The sequence below is a fragment of the Bos indicus genome, chromosome 4 (assembly GCF_029378745.1).
Source record: "Bos indicus isolate NIAB-ARS_2022 breed Sahiwal x Tharparkar chromosome 4, NIAB-ARS_B.indTharparkar_mat_pri_1.0, whole genome shotgun sequence".
NCBI classification, from domain to species: domain Eukaryota; kingdom Metazoa; phylum Chordata; class Mammalia; order Artiodactyla; family Bovidae; genus Bos; species Bos indicus.
In genome coordinates, this window is record NC_091763.1 from 25423290 (window position 1) to 25443422 (window position 20133).

A 20133-nucleotide genomic window follows, 5' to 3' on the forward strand; every position below is an offset into this window, starting at 1 on the left:
TAGCAGAACATGACAGGTTACAGAAGAATGTGCTAAAGAATTTCAGCTTTAAAAACAATGGGAAATTAACATGATCTATAGGGTAAAGTGAATGTACAGATGCATGCATGTGGGTAGTATCTGTATGTGAGAAGAATCCATTCAGATATGCTCTTTATAAAGATAATTCTGGCAGAAGTTGCTAGCAGTACAGAAAGCTTAAAGATTGGTGACAGTGAGAAGGGAGTGAGAGCTTTACAAGGAAGAGCTGATGAAGAGAGAGTAGTTGAGTCAACATTGGAAGATTTAAGACTGCATATTTATGAACTGTTGTAGGTTCTCATATATGCACCAGTCTCAGTCCCCTGTGAATACGTTTTCTCTTGTTTTCTCATAACAATTCATTCATTCATACTCTCTTTTTTGGGTGTGGTCAGCATAAAAGCTGGGCAACATGTGAGCTGGACAGAAGAGGGAATAGAACTACATGTATCCTATAGCTCTTTTTCAAAATTATTTTAAAATATTAGATTCAATACTTCATATCTAATATATTAGAATTTATTAGAAAAAAATGCCAACTATTACATTTATAGAATATTAAAACTCAGTTACCAACTTCGATGAAATCTAAACCAGATGTCAATGAACTTAACTTCATTCTTACCATTTTGCACACTGAACATCTTTTACTTGCTCCTTTTTCTCCACAGGTAGTGCAAAATTCAACATCCACAAAACCCACCTGACCAGTGATGGCTTGGGTAAGCACAGAGAATGCAGTGGGATCAGAACCCTAGAGGAAGTAAGAAGAGAAAAAAAAAAACTCTGAAATCACCATGGACAGACTACAGAGAAGACACTTTGAGAAAAAGAGACAAAATCATTAAGGTCATTAAGGCGAGAGACAGCCTGCACAGACTTTACAACCAATACACCTTTCTGAGTACACCTTTTTCTGCACCAAGTACATGGCAGGTAAGTCGTGGATCCAGATGTTGAGAAAGAAAAAATTTGGCTCTATTCTAGAATAAATGTATTTTTCAACTGGGATTATTCAGTAAGCATACAAAGATTTCAGATATAGGACAGTGAACTCAGAGTGGAATTTCCTTCTAAGAATTAAGACAATATATAATACATATTCTGAGGGACAATTTATAGGATACATCACAAATATTTATCATAATTCTTAAAAGTTTAATGCAACTTAAGTGTTTTAAAGAACTTGTCTATTTAAAACTATTTACTTGATGTAGATCCACAATTCTAATAGATAAAAATTATCACCTTTATCACTGAAATGCTCCAAACTCTTAAGATTAAAGGGCTATATGTGTGGTTGCATTAGGTTATTAAGAAAAACCAAAAATATGAAAATTATACAGTTATTGAAAATCAGAGTGGCTTGCTAAAGAGGATTTATGAAATTTCTTAACAGAGGAAATTATAAGGGCAAATATTTATCTGCCTGGGATAATGCTATTAAGATCTATTTAAATATTTATCTGCCTGGGATAATACTATTAAGATCTACTTAGAGCAATTACAGGGTATGGAGCTATCATACCTATTCACAACAGTTCTTGTTTCTGAGTTTTTCAAATTTGCTTCTTTATTCTTAACTAAAAATGTAGAAATTTTCATAATTTATATTTTTATTTTTATTTGCTTTTCCTTTCTAAGAGCATTTATTTTACCAGTTATACATAACAAATAACCACCTTAGAACACTGTTTTACACGGGACTCATTTCAAAACCACTTTACTCCTCCTGAAAACAATTACGAAGTTTCTTTTTAGTTCAAGAGTTAAGAATTCTCTTTTGGAATGAAGATAATATAACAGTGAGAAAAAAGAGCTAAAATAAAACCTCAGATACTAGTTACAAGTTAATAATTTCATCAGGAATGAATGGCTATGGCAGTTGTGCTGAAATGACAGTGTATCAGATAGTTTGTTCAAAAGTCAGATCCATCTACACTTTCTAAATTAGAGTCTCTAAGGATGTGGTCCATGTACCTGCATTATTACAAGTGATTCTGAAACATACGAAAAGTTTGAGAATTACTGGTACTTAAATGTTTTTACAATTACATGTTCATGTTCAAATGTTCTTTTCATAAACATGACTGAGACAGGGTTTCCCTGGTGATCCAGTAGTACAGAAACCTGCCTGCCAATGCAGGAGACGTGGGTTCAGTCCCCGGGTTGGGAAGATCCCAGATGCCTCGGAGCAACCAAGCCCATGCACCACAAACAATGAGCCTGTGCTCTAGAGCCCAGGGCCCACACGTGCCGCAGCTACTGAACCCCGCACACCCTACAGCCTATGTTCCACGACAAGAGAAGACACCACGATGAGAAGCCCGTGCGCTGAAACTAGAGTAGCCTCCGTTATCTGCAGAATATCTGCACAGAATGAATGTCTATGGCAGTTGTGCTGAAAAGAGGGTGTGCATCAGAGCTTGTTGAAAATTGCCGCAACTACAGAGAAGCCCTTGCAGCAACGAAAACCCAGTGCAGCCAAAAATTAAAAATAAAAATTAAGGGGGAAAAAAAAAATCATGACTGAGACATGTTCAAAATCTTCCCCAAGATGGGACTTTTGGAGGAGTCACAAAACAATGATATTCTCACAAATATACCAGAAGTAAAACTAAAATATTTTTTGCTAGAAGTATGGCTATTAATGTGAACTATTGCCTCAGAAAAAAAAAATTGATGGTACAGCAGAGTAACCATGTGAAATCTTTGTCACAGTTGAGTGATAAGAATTCTTTCTTACTATAGAAAACCTTTGTCATCTACTTTGTTAAATATGTATCCTATAAAATCAGAGACCTTAGCTAGCCTTCCAGAAGTTAAAATATACACCTTCAAATGATAAAGCAAAATATCTTTAACAGTCTCATGTTACAATGCTTGAGCAGCATTTCTTAAATAGAGCTATGCCTCACGCTTCCTGCTGAACTCTGTGACAGGCAGAAGCCAGAGTTCCACGACAGGCAGAGGTTTGGGCTCAGACACTAACACTGTCAGGAAATACCACAGGTGATCTTCATGGCAGCCGGCCGCGAGAACCACCATGTCATGGGACAAGGTTAATACTGCTTCAGAGGCTTCTGAACTTGCAGAACACTGGAATCTGTCAGGCAGTCAACAGTGGCTATCTGGCACAACCACAAGCATTGCAGATCAAGTCTTCAAGAGAGCAGAAGTTTTTAAAGAGAGAAATGTTTCTAAAATGCCTTAAACAAATATTATCTTGATTACTGGTGACTCAGATCACTAGGATAAACATCAGTCAAACACCATACTAACTACACTGTTCTATGATATAGGGCTAAGATGGATTGTTGAGTCCTACACTGACCTGCTTTGACTTTTTAAAAGTACCCTGACCTGCTATTTTTAGTTTTTCTGTTTTCTCCCTTAAAGGTACAATGTCAGCTACACTTATTAGTGCTGGATATCACTCAGCAGCCACTGTTAATTGCTTCTCTGATAAGCTTATGCTTTCCAGCTCTAGACCAATTTTATTTTGTTGCCTGCCTGGGACAGGAATATGAGTTTGGAGGAAGAGCATTAGATGCCTCGCAACTGTGAGGTTATTAGCATGTGCATGATAATCCATATGGCTAAAGAATACTGGGTGGGAAAATGGGAAAGGATTTGGGCCCCTAGTTCACTGTACCAGACTGGGTCTGCCTTCCCCTGGGCACATATTTAATATGTGGATTAAGTAAGCTCTGATCTATTTAATTCATAGTTGGCTGGAGTATGATATGCACAGCCAAAACACATTCATAATTGATAAGCTACCCTCATAATATGCTAACTTTAAACTTCCAAAAACTTAAACACCAAATAGCCAAGCGTATTAAAGAGCAAGCGGAAAGAATCTCTATGTGAAATCATGGTGAACTCTCAGAATCAATGCATGAACTTCATGAAATCATCTTGTCTGCTTAGGCCTTTCTTCTTTAATGGCTCTGATTGGATGACATCTTAATATATAAAAGGAGTACCTGGAACTCATTTTTAGTCCTGATTTTTCAGGCTGAGAATGGTACAACAGCCTAGAGAAGGCAGAGAAGAACCGACACTGCCGGAGGAAGGAAGGAAGGCATGGATGGTAACAGTGTCAAGATCAGTTTCTTGCCTAATACACAAAGGCTGGTAAGGGATTTCATTGAAATGTATAAAAGCGTAACTGGTATAGATAAGGTCATCTGAAAACTATCCAACAGGGAAGGCAGGGAGTGTCTTTAATACCTCTTAAATAAATACATGACGGAAGTAAGTAAAGAACAGATAATAGAGTTCAAATTTACTTCCCATAACTGTTAAGTATAAATAGACTTTTTTTTAATGTGTGGAAAATTTATAAAATCAGAGGCATTAAGGGAGGATCTAAGAAGCAGGACATACTTTAAGACTGTTTAGCAGGATACACAATGAGCTTTCCTGTAACTCATCCTCTCACGTCCTCCGGACAGGAAACCATCAAGGTAGACATTTAATTCCTACTTCCATCTAGTACGGGATTTTATGCTGGTTTTTCACAAGCTACGTTTGAAAACACATGGGTCTGTATTACGTACTGGATGTGATCCTCCCATTGAGGTTTCACCGAGTCATTAAAAATGTAAGTATTCACTGTAACTATAATATCTATATTCTGATCTAAGGAAATACTGTGTATTAAACCATGAACTATATAAATGAAAGAAGAGGACAGAGGGAAAACACATAAACAGAAACAGTGTTAGCAGGCAAATTTATCTCCATGTTTGTTTCTGAAATTTTCCTTAATTATGCCTTTATTAGGTAACTAAATAATGCTAAGGAGAACATGCCTCTAATTGTATAAAATATGGTAATTAGGTTTTACTGATGGAGTTAACCTAGTTAGGAAGAGCCTTACGATTTCGACAGGAGCAATGCTTCGCACCAGCTGCTGCAGGAGAGTAGCTTCACAATAAGGAAATTTTCTGATACTTTCTCGAATGATCTTTTCTTGATATACTGGAAAGCCATCAGAAGCTCGGCCTTTTAACAAGCTGAAAGATAGTTTTAAAAGAGTAACTGGAATTGAATTACCAAGCATTTCCTCCCAGCTGAACACATGAACTTTGAGTAGTTCCTTCCTCACTCCATGGGCCTCCCTGGTAGCTCAAAGGGTAACAAATCTGCCTGCAGTACAGGAGACCGGGGTTTGATCCCTGGGTTGGGAAGATCCCCTGGAGGAGGGCATGGCAACCTACTCCAGTATTCTTGTCTGGAGAATTCCATGGGCAGAGGAGCCTGGTGGGCTACAGTCCATGGGGTTGCAGAGAGTCAGACATGAGTGAGTGACCAACACTTTCACTGTTCTTTGCTGCTTAAGATTTTCACTGTGTAGTCACATCATGAGGATTGATTCAATTCAAATTGCTATTCCACTTGCCCATTAGGCCAGGTCTTATCAGGTTTAGGAGCCCAGGGATGTATTTTAAAAGGTGACCCCTGACGTAAAACATACTAGACGTTTATCAGATTAGCTAGTTACTTATTACCATGGCACTTATTTGAACAAAGAATGTAAATGCTGATTAAGTCACACCCTTCTGACTTAGTTCTCTTTTCTTAGTAAAATCATGAGAATCTGACCCTGGACTTGGGCTACCTTCTAGCTGTATGCTTTTACAAATGCTTTTTAACCTCTCCAAACTTCAGATTTCTCAACCCATAATTTAGGATGGCAAAAATGTTGTAAATGGTACAGAATGGAATAGTCAATCTAGTTTTAATAGGGCCCCTGGTTTCTGGCAGATTAAATGTGATCTCAACAATAACAGCTGCTGCTAAAATGTTTAATTTTTAAAGCCATAATGAGATTTCATATAATAAGACATTATCCATTTGAGTGTATTTTATACATGACATGGTAAAAACTGTACCTTTTGATCAGAGTGTCCAATTTATTTTCTCTGTCTTTTAAGAAGTTAATACATTTCTGAAATATACAGCTGATGTAGTGCATTTTCATAGCCAGTACTTCATTCATGTCTCTTTGCTTCATACATTTCTCACAAATCAAATCCATCACCTTGTAGCATTTATTCAGAGCTGCTTCTTCTGCCAGCAGAGGATTCTCATTTATAAGCATCACAATCTAGAAGAAACCCCAGTGAGCTTAGAAATTCCATGAGAGATTTTTCCATGCTCAATTTAGGCCGTCAGTTTTGATTACCAAATAAAGTCTTTCTCATGGTCACATATTTACTATGTTAATTCAAATAACGCAAATTGCCACTGATCAAGTTGTGAAACTAATAACAGAAGGACATCATGAACTCTCTTGAACTCTGTATCAAAGTTATTGTGTGATTTGTCATCCAGTTAAACTAAGTATTAGTTGGCCACTTGGAATCATGGTTTCTATATCTGTTAAAAGCACTTTTACTCAAGATAAAAGTGTCAGTCACTCAGCTGTGTCCGACTCTTTGCAACCCCATGAACTGTAGCCCATCAGGCTCCTCTGCCCATGGGATTCTCCAGGCAAGTACTAGAGTGGGTAGCCATTTCCTTCTCCAGGGAATCTTCCTGACCAAGGGACTGAACCTGGATCTCCCATATTGCACGCAGATTCTTTATGGCCTGAGCTAGGGAAGCTCTCTTACTAAAGATAAGCATGGCATATTTGCATACCCTTTATATACAGAAACAAATCACACAGCAATCACTGCTTTTTGCTAACATTACTGAGTGTTAGGATTTCATGGCTAGGAGAACCACAATTCTCATTCATTCTTGTTAATTATAAGGAAATGAGGTTTTTACAGGCGGAAGTCTAAAAATAAAAGGTGTATTGCTTACTAACTACATTTCTCTGTGGAAATTTTCCTAATATACTTCTAATCATTATTATGAATAGATGAAAGAGGAAAGCAAAAATAGCTTTAAAAAGGGGATAATTAAGAGAGTTATCCAATATGATGCATTATGAGTCCTACACTTCCCAAATATGCACAGATTAAGCCCAAATTCAGTGTAAGAAGGAGTATTTTCTTCTTTATTGATTGCATAAGGACACCTGTACAAATCCGTATGACATAACAGTAATGTAAATATGTGGGAAACAGAGGCATAACTGTATTCTCAGAGCAGAAAGTCATTCAGTATTCGTTAACCTACGTGTCACAGTAAAATGTGATTCCAGGTAACCGAAACATTAGGAAACAACAGACGGCAGATTTCATGAATCAGATCCTTGTCTTTAGACAAGGAGCAAGGTAATTGTTAACTTAAGGAAAACCCATGCCCAAGCCTCCTACGTGAAAATTTAACATAAACTAAATGTTCTTGTTAAATTAAAATAAGACTTTTACTTATTTCTGACCCTACTGATACACAGCCCAGTATTTTACTTCAAATATAGCACTCAATAACAAACTAGACTTCATGAAATAAGTATAATCAGAATCCTTATTGATAAATTTGCTGGCAACTTCCCCTACCATTATATAATTCAAAAGTTAACTTGTGGCAGAGAAGAAAAGAATCATTAATTATTTATATTTCTCCTATCAACTGCCATCATGTGATGCTGTTTGCTCAATATTTTGTATACATTATGAATCAAAGCAGAGGATCTAAACTTGCATGTGAGAATTCTTAAAAAAAAAAACACCCCAAATAGAACCCAGGTTAATGATTTTTTTTGTTTAAGACATTAGACTTTATTTACTTTATAATATATATCAGTAAACCCCATGGACTGTAGCCTGCCAGGCTCCTCTGTCCATGGAATTCTCCAGGCAAAAATACTTCAGTGGGTTGCAATTCCCTTCTCCAGAGGATCTCTTGGACCCAGGGATTGAACCCAGCATATTCTTTACCATCTGAGCCACCAGGGAAGCCCAAACACAATGAAAAATGATACATATCCACAGCTTAACAATGAGCTCATGAAAGCATTTATCATAGCTGCACACAAAAGAAAGAATACTTGAATTAGTTTCCTTCCTTTAGTCTCTGAAGCATTATAAAGGGAAACATTAATAATTACTGAGGATGAATAAATAAATTCTGGGATTAAAAATCATGTTAATAATCAAAAAATGGGATCACTTGCACACGTCTCTCTTCTGCTCGCTTACGGACCCTGCTAAACTCTACTGTCATTCTTCCTTTTGCCTCTGCTTTTCTCCTTTGTAAACGTCTATATCCTGGCCATCAGCACAATTCCCTAAGTGCCTGTTGAAAACAAACATCCTTATTGCTATAGCAGCCACTTAACCTCCTCATAAATGTATCTGTGTTAGGTACACTGTGGCAAAAGGTGCCCTGTTGGATCAAGTGCTGTACTGAGCTTATTTTTAAAGGTCTTTGATTTGACTGGTGGCTATTAGTTACTTTTTTATAATATGCCCTCTGAAGACCCATGCCAGCTTGAAAAGGGGTAAAGCAATGAAAATGGCCCATAACCAAAGCAACTGGGCAGCTTTTAACTAAAGTGTGGATAAAGAAAGGTTTTCAAGCAAATAGACTATATCTACAAAAGGCGAGGTCTGGTCTGAAAGAAGGTACTATAATCATAGAGTAGTCTCTCATAAAACCAAGTGCTCTAAAAAATAAAATGTAGGCTATTTTAGTTTACAATTTGTCTGTATAAATATACCCCTTAATCTAACTTACGCAAAATATGTGCCTTTAAAGATAATTGCAGATATAATAAATCTTGGGATATTTAACCCTGAGAGAGTAGGTTCTGTGTAAACATCAAAAATTACTCTACAGACCCAATTGTCACAGTAACTAAAATTACTGTCATCCCAAAGGGTGGAAACAGACATAAGACACAGTGAATCAGAAACATACAGAAAACATCTTTAAATCAATCCAACCCAAGATATCCTATAATGCGGTGGTCCCCAACCTTTTTTGGCACCAGGGACTGGTTTTGTGCAAGACAATTTTTCCACAGGGGAGAAGGGAGTTGGGGAGGAGATAGTTCCAGGATGATTCAAGTGGGTTACCTTTATTGTGCACTTTATTTCCATTATTATTACATCAGTTCTACCTCAGATTACCAGGCATTAGATCCCAGATGCTGGGGACCCGGGTCATGCTCGGACTGGAGGGGGAGTGATGAAGGCCTTATAAAACCACACACATTCTCTGCATTGAGAAATGCTGGATGCCTAGGGAAATTCCTGTTTCCCCACCCCAGCTCGCTCCACTCCTAATACAAAGAGTACCACAGAGACACGTCATCATTTCCAAGAGTTCTCTCTTTCCTGCATGTGCTGGGAGGGAAAGAAAGACTGAAACAGAAGAGACCAAGTATTTTTCCAACGGTTAAATTCTAAGTCCTATACAATTTCCACGAGAAACACAAACCCCTGCTCCACGGCAGAATTCCTTTTTTGCCCAGCGAGGATCACAAGTGTTGCATGTAGTGGTCCTTCCGAAATGTCGAGTAAAACATCTGAGTTTTGAAAAATAAAAACAGAACAGACTGCACTTGTCTGTTGTGTGGGAAAGGATCTGCTACTTTGTCATCTCTCTTGATGGCCCAGAACACTATTAATAACTTGGGGGAAAGGCCACATGAAAGGTATTATTTGATTTGTGTGTCCCTCAAGCCTCAAAAGACCATATGCCAAGGGATGCAGCAATAAAGTAATAACATTACATATAATTTATAACTTATCTTTAAGTGTGTGTTAGTCTTCAAAAGAGTTACTTCATGAGAGCTGTCCACTTACTCTAATGACGATCAGTATATTCCAGATTTTTCTTTTGTAACAGACTAAGGAAATCCATTTCAGTACATTATAATAACACCTTGCACTAAGGGGAAGCTTCAGATTTTGACCCAACATACATCTTGCTCAACAAAGAGTTCTCAGGACTTCCCTGGTGGTGCAGTGGCTAAGACTGCACTTCCAACGCAGGGGACTCGGGTTCAATCCCTAGTCAGGGAACTAGATCCCACGTGCCGCAACTAAGACCCAACACAGTCAAATAAATACATAAATATTAAAAAACAAACCAAAGAAACCCCCAAATAGCTCTGAGTTACTATCAAATCTATACATTATGAATGAAGGCATGTGGCAGACACTGAAGTCTGAAAAAGGTCAGTGCTGTTTCCTGACTCATGAAAAAATTATATTCATTTGGATTAATTTTTCAAAACATAATCATTTTATAAGCAAAAAGGTCATATATAAAATATGGAGAAAATAGCAGTGGGAATAGTTCAGGATAACCCTTGAAGTTTCCCAGGTATGCTATGCGAACTTCTGAGTTGGTTTACAAAGTTTGAAAATCTGTGTGATTTGACTATTTACTGGAAGAACTGTACTACTTAAATGCATCAGATACCTACTTGCAGGAAAGAAATGTGTTCATGATTACACTTCCAAACACTGCCTGGAAGGATAATTATTGTACTGGATGCTGTTGGTCCCTCACCCAGATCCTCGTTACCAGGCCCATATACCAGATTCCTGCAACTGGGACTTTTGGCTGAAATGGCTCAGAGCTGCCTCCTTCCTCGGGGAACTCCCTTCATCCAGAGAGAACCACCTCACTTGGCACCATCTGGGCGGCTGTCCTTTCCCCCGGGGACAGACTTCAACCATGACATACTGATACAGGAAACCCTGGTTTCCTTGCCTCTCTGGAGCCACTAATAAACAGAGCTCACTGTGAGATGAAGTGGAAGCTAAGTTTTGGCTGAACCCACCTCTCTGCCTTGCTCTTCCTCTTGCTCTGGTCTGTGTCCCCCACTCTCTTATAGGTTTCAAACAAGAGCACTACTTCACTGTATCAACTGAACGGGAGAGCCTATCACAAGTTTTACATCAACAAAAAGCAACCCAAGACAATTAGGACCCATATACTAAGAACAGTTTAAATTCTAAAGCAATATATAAATGGGCTTCCCTGGTGGCTCAGATGGTAAAGAATTTGACTGTAACGCCGGAGACTGGGGTTCCATCCCCAGGTTGGGAAGATCCCCTGAAGAAGGAAATGGCAACCCACTCCAGTATTCTTGCCTGGAAAGTTCCAATGGACAGAGGAGCCTGGTTGGCTGCAGTCCATGGGGTCGCAAAGAGTCAGACACAACTAAGCACACACGCACGCGTGCACACTCACACACTTTAAATAGAAAGCAAATACGATAAACTACAGTACCTTGACAGGATGAAGATTTGTTGTAGTGATAATTTTGTGCAGTGGGCCTGCCAACTTTGGGGGCAGTTTCGGTTCTTTATCCAGTCCCTGGGGCTTAGTGTAATAATCCAGTTTCTCTCGAGGAAAGAAATTGTTGATTATAGTCACACAATCATGTTGACCTTTTAATAGGAAAATAGGAAATGTATTGTTTTATCATTCAAAATAAGACATTTTCCATTTTTTCATTATGTTGTTCTGTTTTCTCAAGTCAACATGTGTCAACGTCCTTAACTTTTAGGAGAGTAGAGGAGGAAGGGGAGAGGTCAAATATTTTAGGAAACATCTGTAAGCATGCTATTCGAAGCCAAGAAATAATCCCCTTTTAAAGACACAAAATCTACAATACATAAGAAGATTATGCGGATAACAACAACAATAATAAAAAAGCAGTGTTCTACTTAAAATTAGCCCTAAATATTTAATAAAAGTTGTGCATAATTTAAATGTTTCTTCTTCCACTCCTACACAAATGATGTTCGTTCTTCCCTAATCACATCTGGCTTTCTTTACACAAAATTTAAATTTATTCTGTATTAAGTTTCTTATTGTCATTATAATTACTACCCATTTTGTTAAGCTAATCTCTCCTCCCCTTGGATTTGAGAAAAGCTTGGCCTTTTTGTGAAATGAAAGAGAGAAAAAGGTTTTGCTTCCATAAGCTTGGAATCCACACGCTTGGAATCCACACTGTAGCTCCTCATAGCTCCCTGTGCCACTTCTGGAAGCCAATCCCCAGAGGTAAAAACTGTTCCAGGAAAGCAGAACCTTCCCTGGAGAAGCTGGCGGCCTGACTGTGTGTCCCTGCTGCTTCCTCCCCGCTGGCTCCCTCTCCACTACTTCTCTGGAGCAAGGAAGTGGCCCCTCTGGACAAGCAGGGCACATCTGCAATTGCAGGCTTTTCCAGGAATCTCTGCAAGACAGACGTCTTCCTCCTTTCTGCCTGATGAGGGCTGAAAGAGTCCTGCGGAGCAGACCCAGATGCCAGGGCTCCTGGAGAGGGGTCTGCTCTGGGTGGCACGTGTGGCCTCTGCCCACTTGTGTATGGTCCAGGGAGCATCTGCTCAATCCTGCTGACAACAGGTGACTTGCAGGGGGACTGCACTGTGGTCCAGGCGGATCTTTGAGGCTGGTCAAGTTCTCAGCTTGCCCAAGAGTTTGAGGATAACCCAAGAGCTGTGTCTCAGCAGAGGCTGAAATATTTCCTGGTTTGTTGACCCTGGGCCCAGAGGTATAGAGAGATGGCACAGCCCTTCATGGCCCACGACCCTGTCAGCTTTACCTGACTGCCTAGGAGATGCAGACCCAAGTGGATCCAATCTCGAAAGACTGCGCAATGTCTCCAACAGAGGGCCTCTTCCGTGGAACATGTACTATAACATCTACTACAACCACTCCACAACCAAACCATAAAGAAAACCATCAAAGAATACTTAAGCAGCTCAATTACTGTATGTAAAGAGACTCTCATGGACCACAGAGAGATTCCATTTTTAAAAGTTAATAGACAAACTGAGAAGGGTAATCCTGGTTACAATGGAGAACTAAAATAGTAATGCAAAAGATGAATAGATAAAATATCTCAAAATAGATTAAAAATTAGGATACAGAAATCACTACGGGAAAGATGAGAGAGCTGGAAAAAACAGATCCGGGGGGAAAAAAGAAAAGAAAAGAAATGGATGGAGAACTAATAATTAAACAAATGATAAAAACAACACAGTCATGATTTGAAAGCAAATTTTAGTAGCGATCACGTATCATTTTTGGTGTTTGATGCTATTTGTAAGTACTGAGACATCACTTTCTTTTTCTACACCAGAAATCTCCATTATATATATCTTGAGAAGTCAGACAGTAACAAGAAATACTAAAAAATATAAAGTGTTCTGTTTGGAAAGATTATTTCTACCTACATAATTTTCAAGAAGGGAGGAAAATGACCATCAAGCAAATATATTGCAAGCAGCATGAAAACATGACACAGATAACAGAGTGCAGGAATTCACAGCTGTGTGTGAAGCAACTACAGATGAAGACAAACTGCACTGCTTTTTTAAAACACCAGGGAAGCTCTAAAACACAGCCAGCTTCAGTAAAAAGATAGATGTTCCCGTTTAAAAAAAAAAGATACTCTAAAAAAGCTTCTCAACATATAAAGAGACCTAGGAAAATTTGAAGTTAAAAGAATCAGAGAGAGAGAAAAACATAGACCTAGCTTGTAACTTACATCTTCTCAGCAGTCCCCTAATGAGGATACTCAGAAAAAGCCTTGTTAGCAGTTGGAAATATCTGTGCGTAAAAATAATGGCTATATAACAATGACACTATCACAGGACTACGCGTTTCTTAAAATTACACCTTCGTGAGAAGGAAAAAAACATGTTGTTTTTTTTCAAGATTTATCTTTCTCATTTTAGATATTGCTTAGGTTATTCTGATATTTTAAATAATCCATCAATAATTTCTGTTAGCGTGATATACAGGAGAAGGCAATGGCACCCCACTCCAGTACGCTTGCCTGAAAATCCCATGGGAGGAGGAGCCTGGTAGGCTGCAGTCCATGGGGTCACGAAGAGTCAGACATGACTGAGCGACTTCACTTTCACTTTTCACTTTCATGCATTGGAGAAGGAAATGGCAACCCACTCCAGTGTTCTTGCCTGGAGAATCCCAGGGACCGGGGAGCCTGATGGGCTGCCATCTCTGGGGTCGCACAGAGTCGGACACGACTGAAGCAACTTAGCAGCAGCAGCAGAGTGATATACATATATACTTAAAGTTTATCTTTGTAAGTTCTTAATGTATATTTCATTTTTTATAACTGAAATTATTAAATATTTAGCTTTATTAGTTTTTAATTTATGAATTGGGAATACACGCAAATAAAACAGTACTATTAATACAGAAAATAAGTGCTGGGAGTGGGAGCTGGGTGGGGACCACTTTGTGTTCCATCATTACTGTCACTGGACTTGAGTCTTCTAGACTAAATGGGCTCACTGAGTCAGTCCTAGGCAGGATTAATGAGAACATAAATACAATCAGACACATCCAGTACAATTTTTTACTTTCAAGGACAAACTGAAATTGAAACACACTTCTAGCATAAGAAACGAAAAGCTGACAAAGACAAATCACATTCGCACTTGCAAAACCAGGATTTAGAAAACTGTGGAGTCATGTTTACATATAAGAGAGCAGAGCAGTGATACAAGAATCATGGAACAAGCCAAGATAGAACTTGCATTTCAGAGAAAAAGATAGCTTTGGTTATGATGGGTTTCAAATCATGTGCGATCTGAGAAGGTCCTATAATCAAACGCTAAATGAGAACAATGATCAAGATGGAGCAAGGAGAAAAGATAGTGTGGAGAAAGAACAACAGCCCTTGGTAGCAGAGACAGTCAATCCCAATGGGTGGAGACAGCATGACAAGAGAAATTACACTGTAGATGGCGGGGACTGCTAAAGGAGAAAGAACACACCGTGGATGACATTCTAATGATACATTGGTACTAAAAATTCTAGACTGTCTCAGCCAAGGCCACACCTCGTGGTAGTGGTGGAGGAGGAAAGGAAAGTCCGGATGCCTGACAAACACAGGGAATGTGGAGAAATAAATTGAGTTTTAATGATTTCATCTTGTTGGGGTTGCTAAATGGGCAAATATAATACCTTAAGGGTGAGGCACCAGCTACAGTTTTGTTCATTTCTAGATAATAACTAAGAAATACAGGTTTAACTGGGAGCATTGTGAATAGGAGAGTATGTACTAATAGAACAGAAAAGCATTTTTGATTTTTAAGTTAATAAAAACAGAAAGGAAATGTACTCTAACAAGGATAGGCCAATCACATTAAGGAAATACCAGAAAACACACAAACCATCACGTAAGGGACTTCCATGGTATACTGGCAAGAAGAATGCTGGAAGAATATATTTCTATGACCATATTTTTAAAAGATTAAAAAATCTTGCACATATGAATACAAATGTATATGTATCGACCTGATTGAGGGAAATAAAAGTGGGAGAATGAGTTTTTAATAAGACTAACTGTAAGGAAAATATAATGTCAACTTGAAAGGGTGCAATGCAATTTTCTATGAAATTAGTCTAAATAGATTAAAATGGAATGAAAACATTACCCTCACTCTAGGATGGAAATGAAGACATTTGTACCTTAGATTTTTATTAACATGGTAGTATTAAAAGAAAAAAAAAGGAGAAAAAGAAAACTATTCTATTAATGGTTGAAACACAAACTCCTCCAGTACTTTCAGCCCTGTGGTCTGGGGAAAGACACTTAACCTCTATCTGAGCTCTATTTCATTACATCGTGGACATAATGAAAACTTGCAGAGTTAAACAGAATTTCAGATCATGTAATTCCCTGGCGTCACTGTACATATCAGAAAACTGAAGATGTGGGAGTGAAGGGATTTGCCTATGATCTTGGAAATAATTAGGAGCAGACATGAACTAAAATATGAGTCTCACGATTCCTAGTTTAATGTTCTTTTCTTACTACACTGACACCCTTAAAATTAGCTGAGAGGTGAGGTGGTGGCAACCAGGGAGCCCTTAACTATGAGAGACAAATATTTCTCTGCAATTTGCTCAGCAAGGTCATACCTTTCTCAAATCTTCCTGAAAATGAGTTAAAATAAAACAAGAATATTTGTTTTCATAGAGCTGTGAAAAAAAGTGACTCTGTGACTGTTTGACTTAATCAACTGTACCTATTATGAGTAGCTTTAAGTAACACAATAATAAATTTTAATACCATATACAGTTAACTGTCCCCCATATCTGATTAATTCCCCCTATGCTGCTGCTGCTGCTTCAGTCGTGTCTTGACTCTGTGCGACCCCAGAGACAGCAGCTCAGCAGGCTCCCCCATCCCTGGGATTCTCCAGGCAAGAACACTGGAGTGGGTTGCCATTTCCTTCTCCAATGCATGAAAGTGAAAAGTGAAAGCGAAGTCACTCAGTCGTGTCCGACTCTAGCGACCCCATGGACCACAGCCCACCAGGCTCCTCCGTCCATGGGATTTTCCAGGTAGGAGTACTGGAGTGGGGTGCCATTGCCTTCTCCGAATTCCCCCTATATCTCAGCTTAAAAGTAATTTCTCTCTTGACATTCCCTTGGAATGGGAGAGAAGATCCCTCCCTTTGATGTATTTCTATGGAACCCTTAAGTCATCCACCGGAGTGTATTTTCACAGTCATTCCTATTAGCCACTTAGTGCCATAAATACACAAATATCCTGTTTTATTCACCAAAGCATCTAGAGTGGTGCTTGATCTATAGGTTGTAAATGTTAAATATCTGTTTCATGAATCATTAGGTCTCACAAAGCTATTTACTGTATTCCCAATAAATCAGATGTTTCTGATTTTGCTTTTCTATCAGTGGACTCTGCTAACTGCCAACTCAGTGGGGCCAAAATACCAAATATCAAATATTCATTCCCACTCTCTTCTAAACCCTCTCTATCAAGTAACAGGATTAACATACCAAGAAATACTGGACACATACAATAAATGTTGATGGTTGCTGAGGATGATACTGAAAGAGCTGTATGTTGTATTATCATTAATACTCATTCTTAATCATTGTTATAATTATTATAAATAGGAATAACTGATGGCCTTTATTGAGAGCTACAGTTAAAGCTCTTTAGGTCTATCATTTCATTTAATCCTTTTAATGATCTGCTGCTGCTAAGTCGTTTCAGTCGTGTCCGACTCTGTGCGACCCCATAGACGGCAGCCCACCAGGCTCCCCCGTCCCTGGGATTCTCCAGGCAAGAACACTGGAGTGGGTTGCCATTTCCTATTTTAATGATCATGTAACCATTATATTGAAGATCAAAATCATTAAGTAACTTCGTATTAGGTGGTACAAACAGAATTTCAACCCAGATCGTTGACTCCACAGTTCTTATTCTTGAATACTAGGTTTAACTACTTCCTTAGAGGAGTAAACTATTCTCATTCGAGCATTTGACTGCAACAGAAAGGCCTCACCACACTCTCTATCTCAGAGTGGAAATTTGAAACAGCTTGTTCACGTTCTCCAAAATGTCATTAGGTGTTTCATTAAGTTAGACAAAACCGTAAACGTTTGCTTTTGAAAAAGGACACGTGACAGATATACACTCTGAGAAGCAAAGTGGCATTTTTTTTCCATGGGGGAAATTTGGGGTATAACCTAATGTAAAACTGTCCTAAAAACTCACCCACAAAGGCTGCCATCTGAGCTGCTGTTCTTCCTACAGAGTTGACAACATCTGTTTCGGCACCAGCTTCTAGCATTACCCATGTGATGTCTTTATTACCTAGAGTTAAAAAGAAACATTTGTTAAAAATAAGGAATGCCCAATTCAAATACTGCCTTTTAAATAATCCACACTCTTTTTTTCCCCAATTAGTTTCAGGTTTCTATCTGGTGAATATTTTCATTTTTCCCAAAATATTTATCATAACTACAGTAAAAAGTAAAATGCGACAGAACCCACAGAGAAATCAACCTTATTTTCAAGAATAGAAAACATGAAGTAGTACAAAAATGGCACAGAATTGAATATCACTTTTTTAAAAAACAAGACAAAGTATGTTTTTCCTTGCTTAGTATAAAGTCAAAACAAAATAACAAAAACAAAGAGAGAAAAAAGAAAATGAATCAAAGTCCTCACTAATGTCCTCAACTCATCCCCTCCCTTACTCCTAGAGGCCCTGAGATAACTGCTGACGGTTGAGGACCTATCTTTCTACGCTCTGTCCTGTTTAAACATTCACGGTTATTTTATTTGCATTCTTTGACTATAGGAATGATTATAGATCATTTGCTATTATAAACTATACTCAGTGAATAGCATTTTCCATTACTTTTTGCAAGTTTGAATTATGATTTCCTTAGGAACAGTTCCTGGAAAACATTGTAGGATCAAAGGTTATGTGTATTTTAAATGCATTTTACCAGGCAGCCTCCCAACAAGGTTAGGCTTATGTGCACTTCCCAAAACAGTGCACAAAAAGTTCCCACGCCAATGCTGGGCTTCATCATCCTCCTTAACCTCTGCCAATACTGTAAGTGAAAAACTAGCATTTGTTGTCCTAATCTGATGTTCTCTGTTCGTGAGAGTGGTTTTGAGTTTTTTAGTCAGTTGTATTTCTTTTGTTCCTGTTCAATTTTCTAATTGTCTACTGTAGTATTTGTTGTTTTCCAATTGATTTATAAGAACCCTACATATATAATGATATCACCCATTAAGATATTCAAGCTGGATTTAGAAGGCAGAGGAACCAGAGATCAAATTGCCAACATCCACTGGATCATTGAAAAAGCAGGAGAATACCAGAAAAACATCTACTTCTGCTTTATTCACTATGCCAAAGCCTTTGACTGTGTGGATCACAACAAACTGTGGAAAATTCTTAGAGAGACAGAAACACCAGACCACCTGATCTGCCTCCTGTTAAATTTGTATGTAGGTCAAGAGGCAACATTTAGAAGTGGACATGGAACTACAGATGGTTCCAAATTGGGAAAGGAGTACGTCAAGACTGAATATTGTCAACCTACTTATTTAACTTATATGCAGAGTACATCATGAGAAACGCTGGGCTGGAGGAAGCACAAGCTGGAATCAAGATTGCCGGGAGAAATATCAATAACCTCAGATATGCAGATGATACCACCCTTATGGCAGAAAGTGAAGAACTAAAGAGCCCTTGATGAAAGTGAAAGAGGAGAATGAAAAAGCTGGCTTAAAACTCAACATTCAGAAAACTAAGATCATGGCATCTGGTCCTCAGTTCATGGCAAATAGATGGGGAAACAATAGAAACAGTGACAGACTTTATTTTTGGGGCTCCAAAATCACTGCAGATGGTAATGGCAGCCATGAAATTAAAAGATGCTTGCTCTTCAGAAGAAAAGCTATGACCCACCTAGACAGCATATTAAAAAGCAGAGACATTACTTTGCCAACAAAGGTCAATCTAGTCAGAGCTGTGGCTTTTTCAGAAGTCACATATAGATGTGAGAGTAGAACCATAAAGAAAGCTGAGCACCGAAGAATTGATGCTTTTGAACTGGGGTGTTGGAGAAGGGACTCTCCAACCAGTCAATCCTAAAGGAAATCAGTCCTGAATATTCACTGCAAGGACTGATGTTGAGGCTGAAACTCCAATATTTTGGCCACCTGATGCAAAGAACTGACTCACTGGAAAAGACCCTGATGCTGGGAAAGATTGAAGGCAGGAGGAGAAGGGGACGACAGAGGATAAGATAGTTAGATGGCATCACAGACTCTATGGACATGAATTTGAGTAAGCTCCAGGAGTTGGGGATGGACAGGGAAGCCTGGCGTGCTGCAGTCCATGGGGTCACAAAGAGTCGGACACAACTGAGTCACTGAACTGAACTGAACACCCTTTAAGACATGTAATAACTATTTTCCATATTGTTTAATTTATATTTTAATTCTATGTAGGGTATTTTCTACATATGGAAATATTAAGATTTTATGTAATCAAATTAGGCACTGTTGCCCTTTTTGAAGCCTATATTTTATGTTATGCTTAGAAATGCCTTCCAGTTCCAGGATTAAAAAACTACAGATTACTGCTTTCAAAGCATGATAATATTATATTACATATTTCTTAAAAACTGTAACAAGTACAGATAATTCCACTTAATTTTAGATACTTCCCAAATTGTCTTCATTCTACAAACTATAAGAAACATGAATCAGAGTAAGTTTCTAAACAGATCACCCTATTTCATACAGAAATGTCAGTGAAGCAAACTGCTCTATCGTAGCAGCTATTTTGTCAAGAGAACAACAAAGAAGCTTCAGTATTACTTCAAAATATAAAACTATAGAACATCAAAGGAACTAACTTG

General features: G+C 38.4%; 1 protein-coding gene across 3 annotated transcripts in view; it reads right to left on the reverse strand.

The window, feature by feature from the left end:
• The window catches only part of ANKMY2 (ankyrin repeat and MYND domain containing 2), a 39449-nt gene that overhangs the window by 4034 nt on the left and 15282 nt on the right, over positions 1-20133 (reverse strand). For all 3 annotated transcript variants that reach the window (XM_019958492.2, XM_019958495.2, XM_019958493.2), the window contains exons 4-8: positions 17462-17560; positions 11176-11336; positions 5925-6139; positions 4910-5045; positions 647-775 (exon numbers count right to left, since the gene is read on the reverse strand). In XM_019958492.2, coding sequence (XP_019814051.2) covers positions 647-775; positions 4910-5045; positions 5925-6139; positions 11176-11336; positions 17462-17560 — 740 coding nt within the window. The remainder of the gene's footprint in view (positions 1-646; positions 776-4909; positions 5046-5924; positions 6140-11175; positions 11337-17461; positions 17561-20133) is intronic.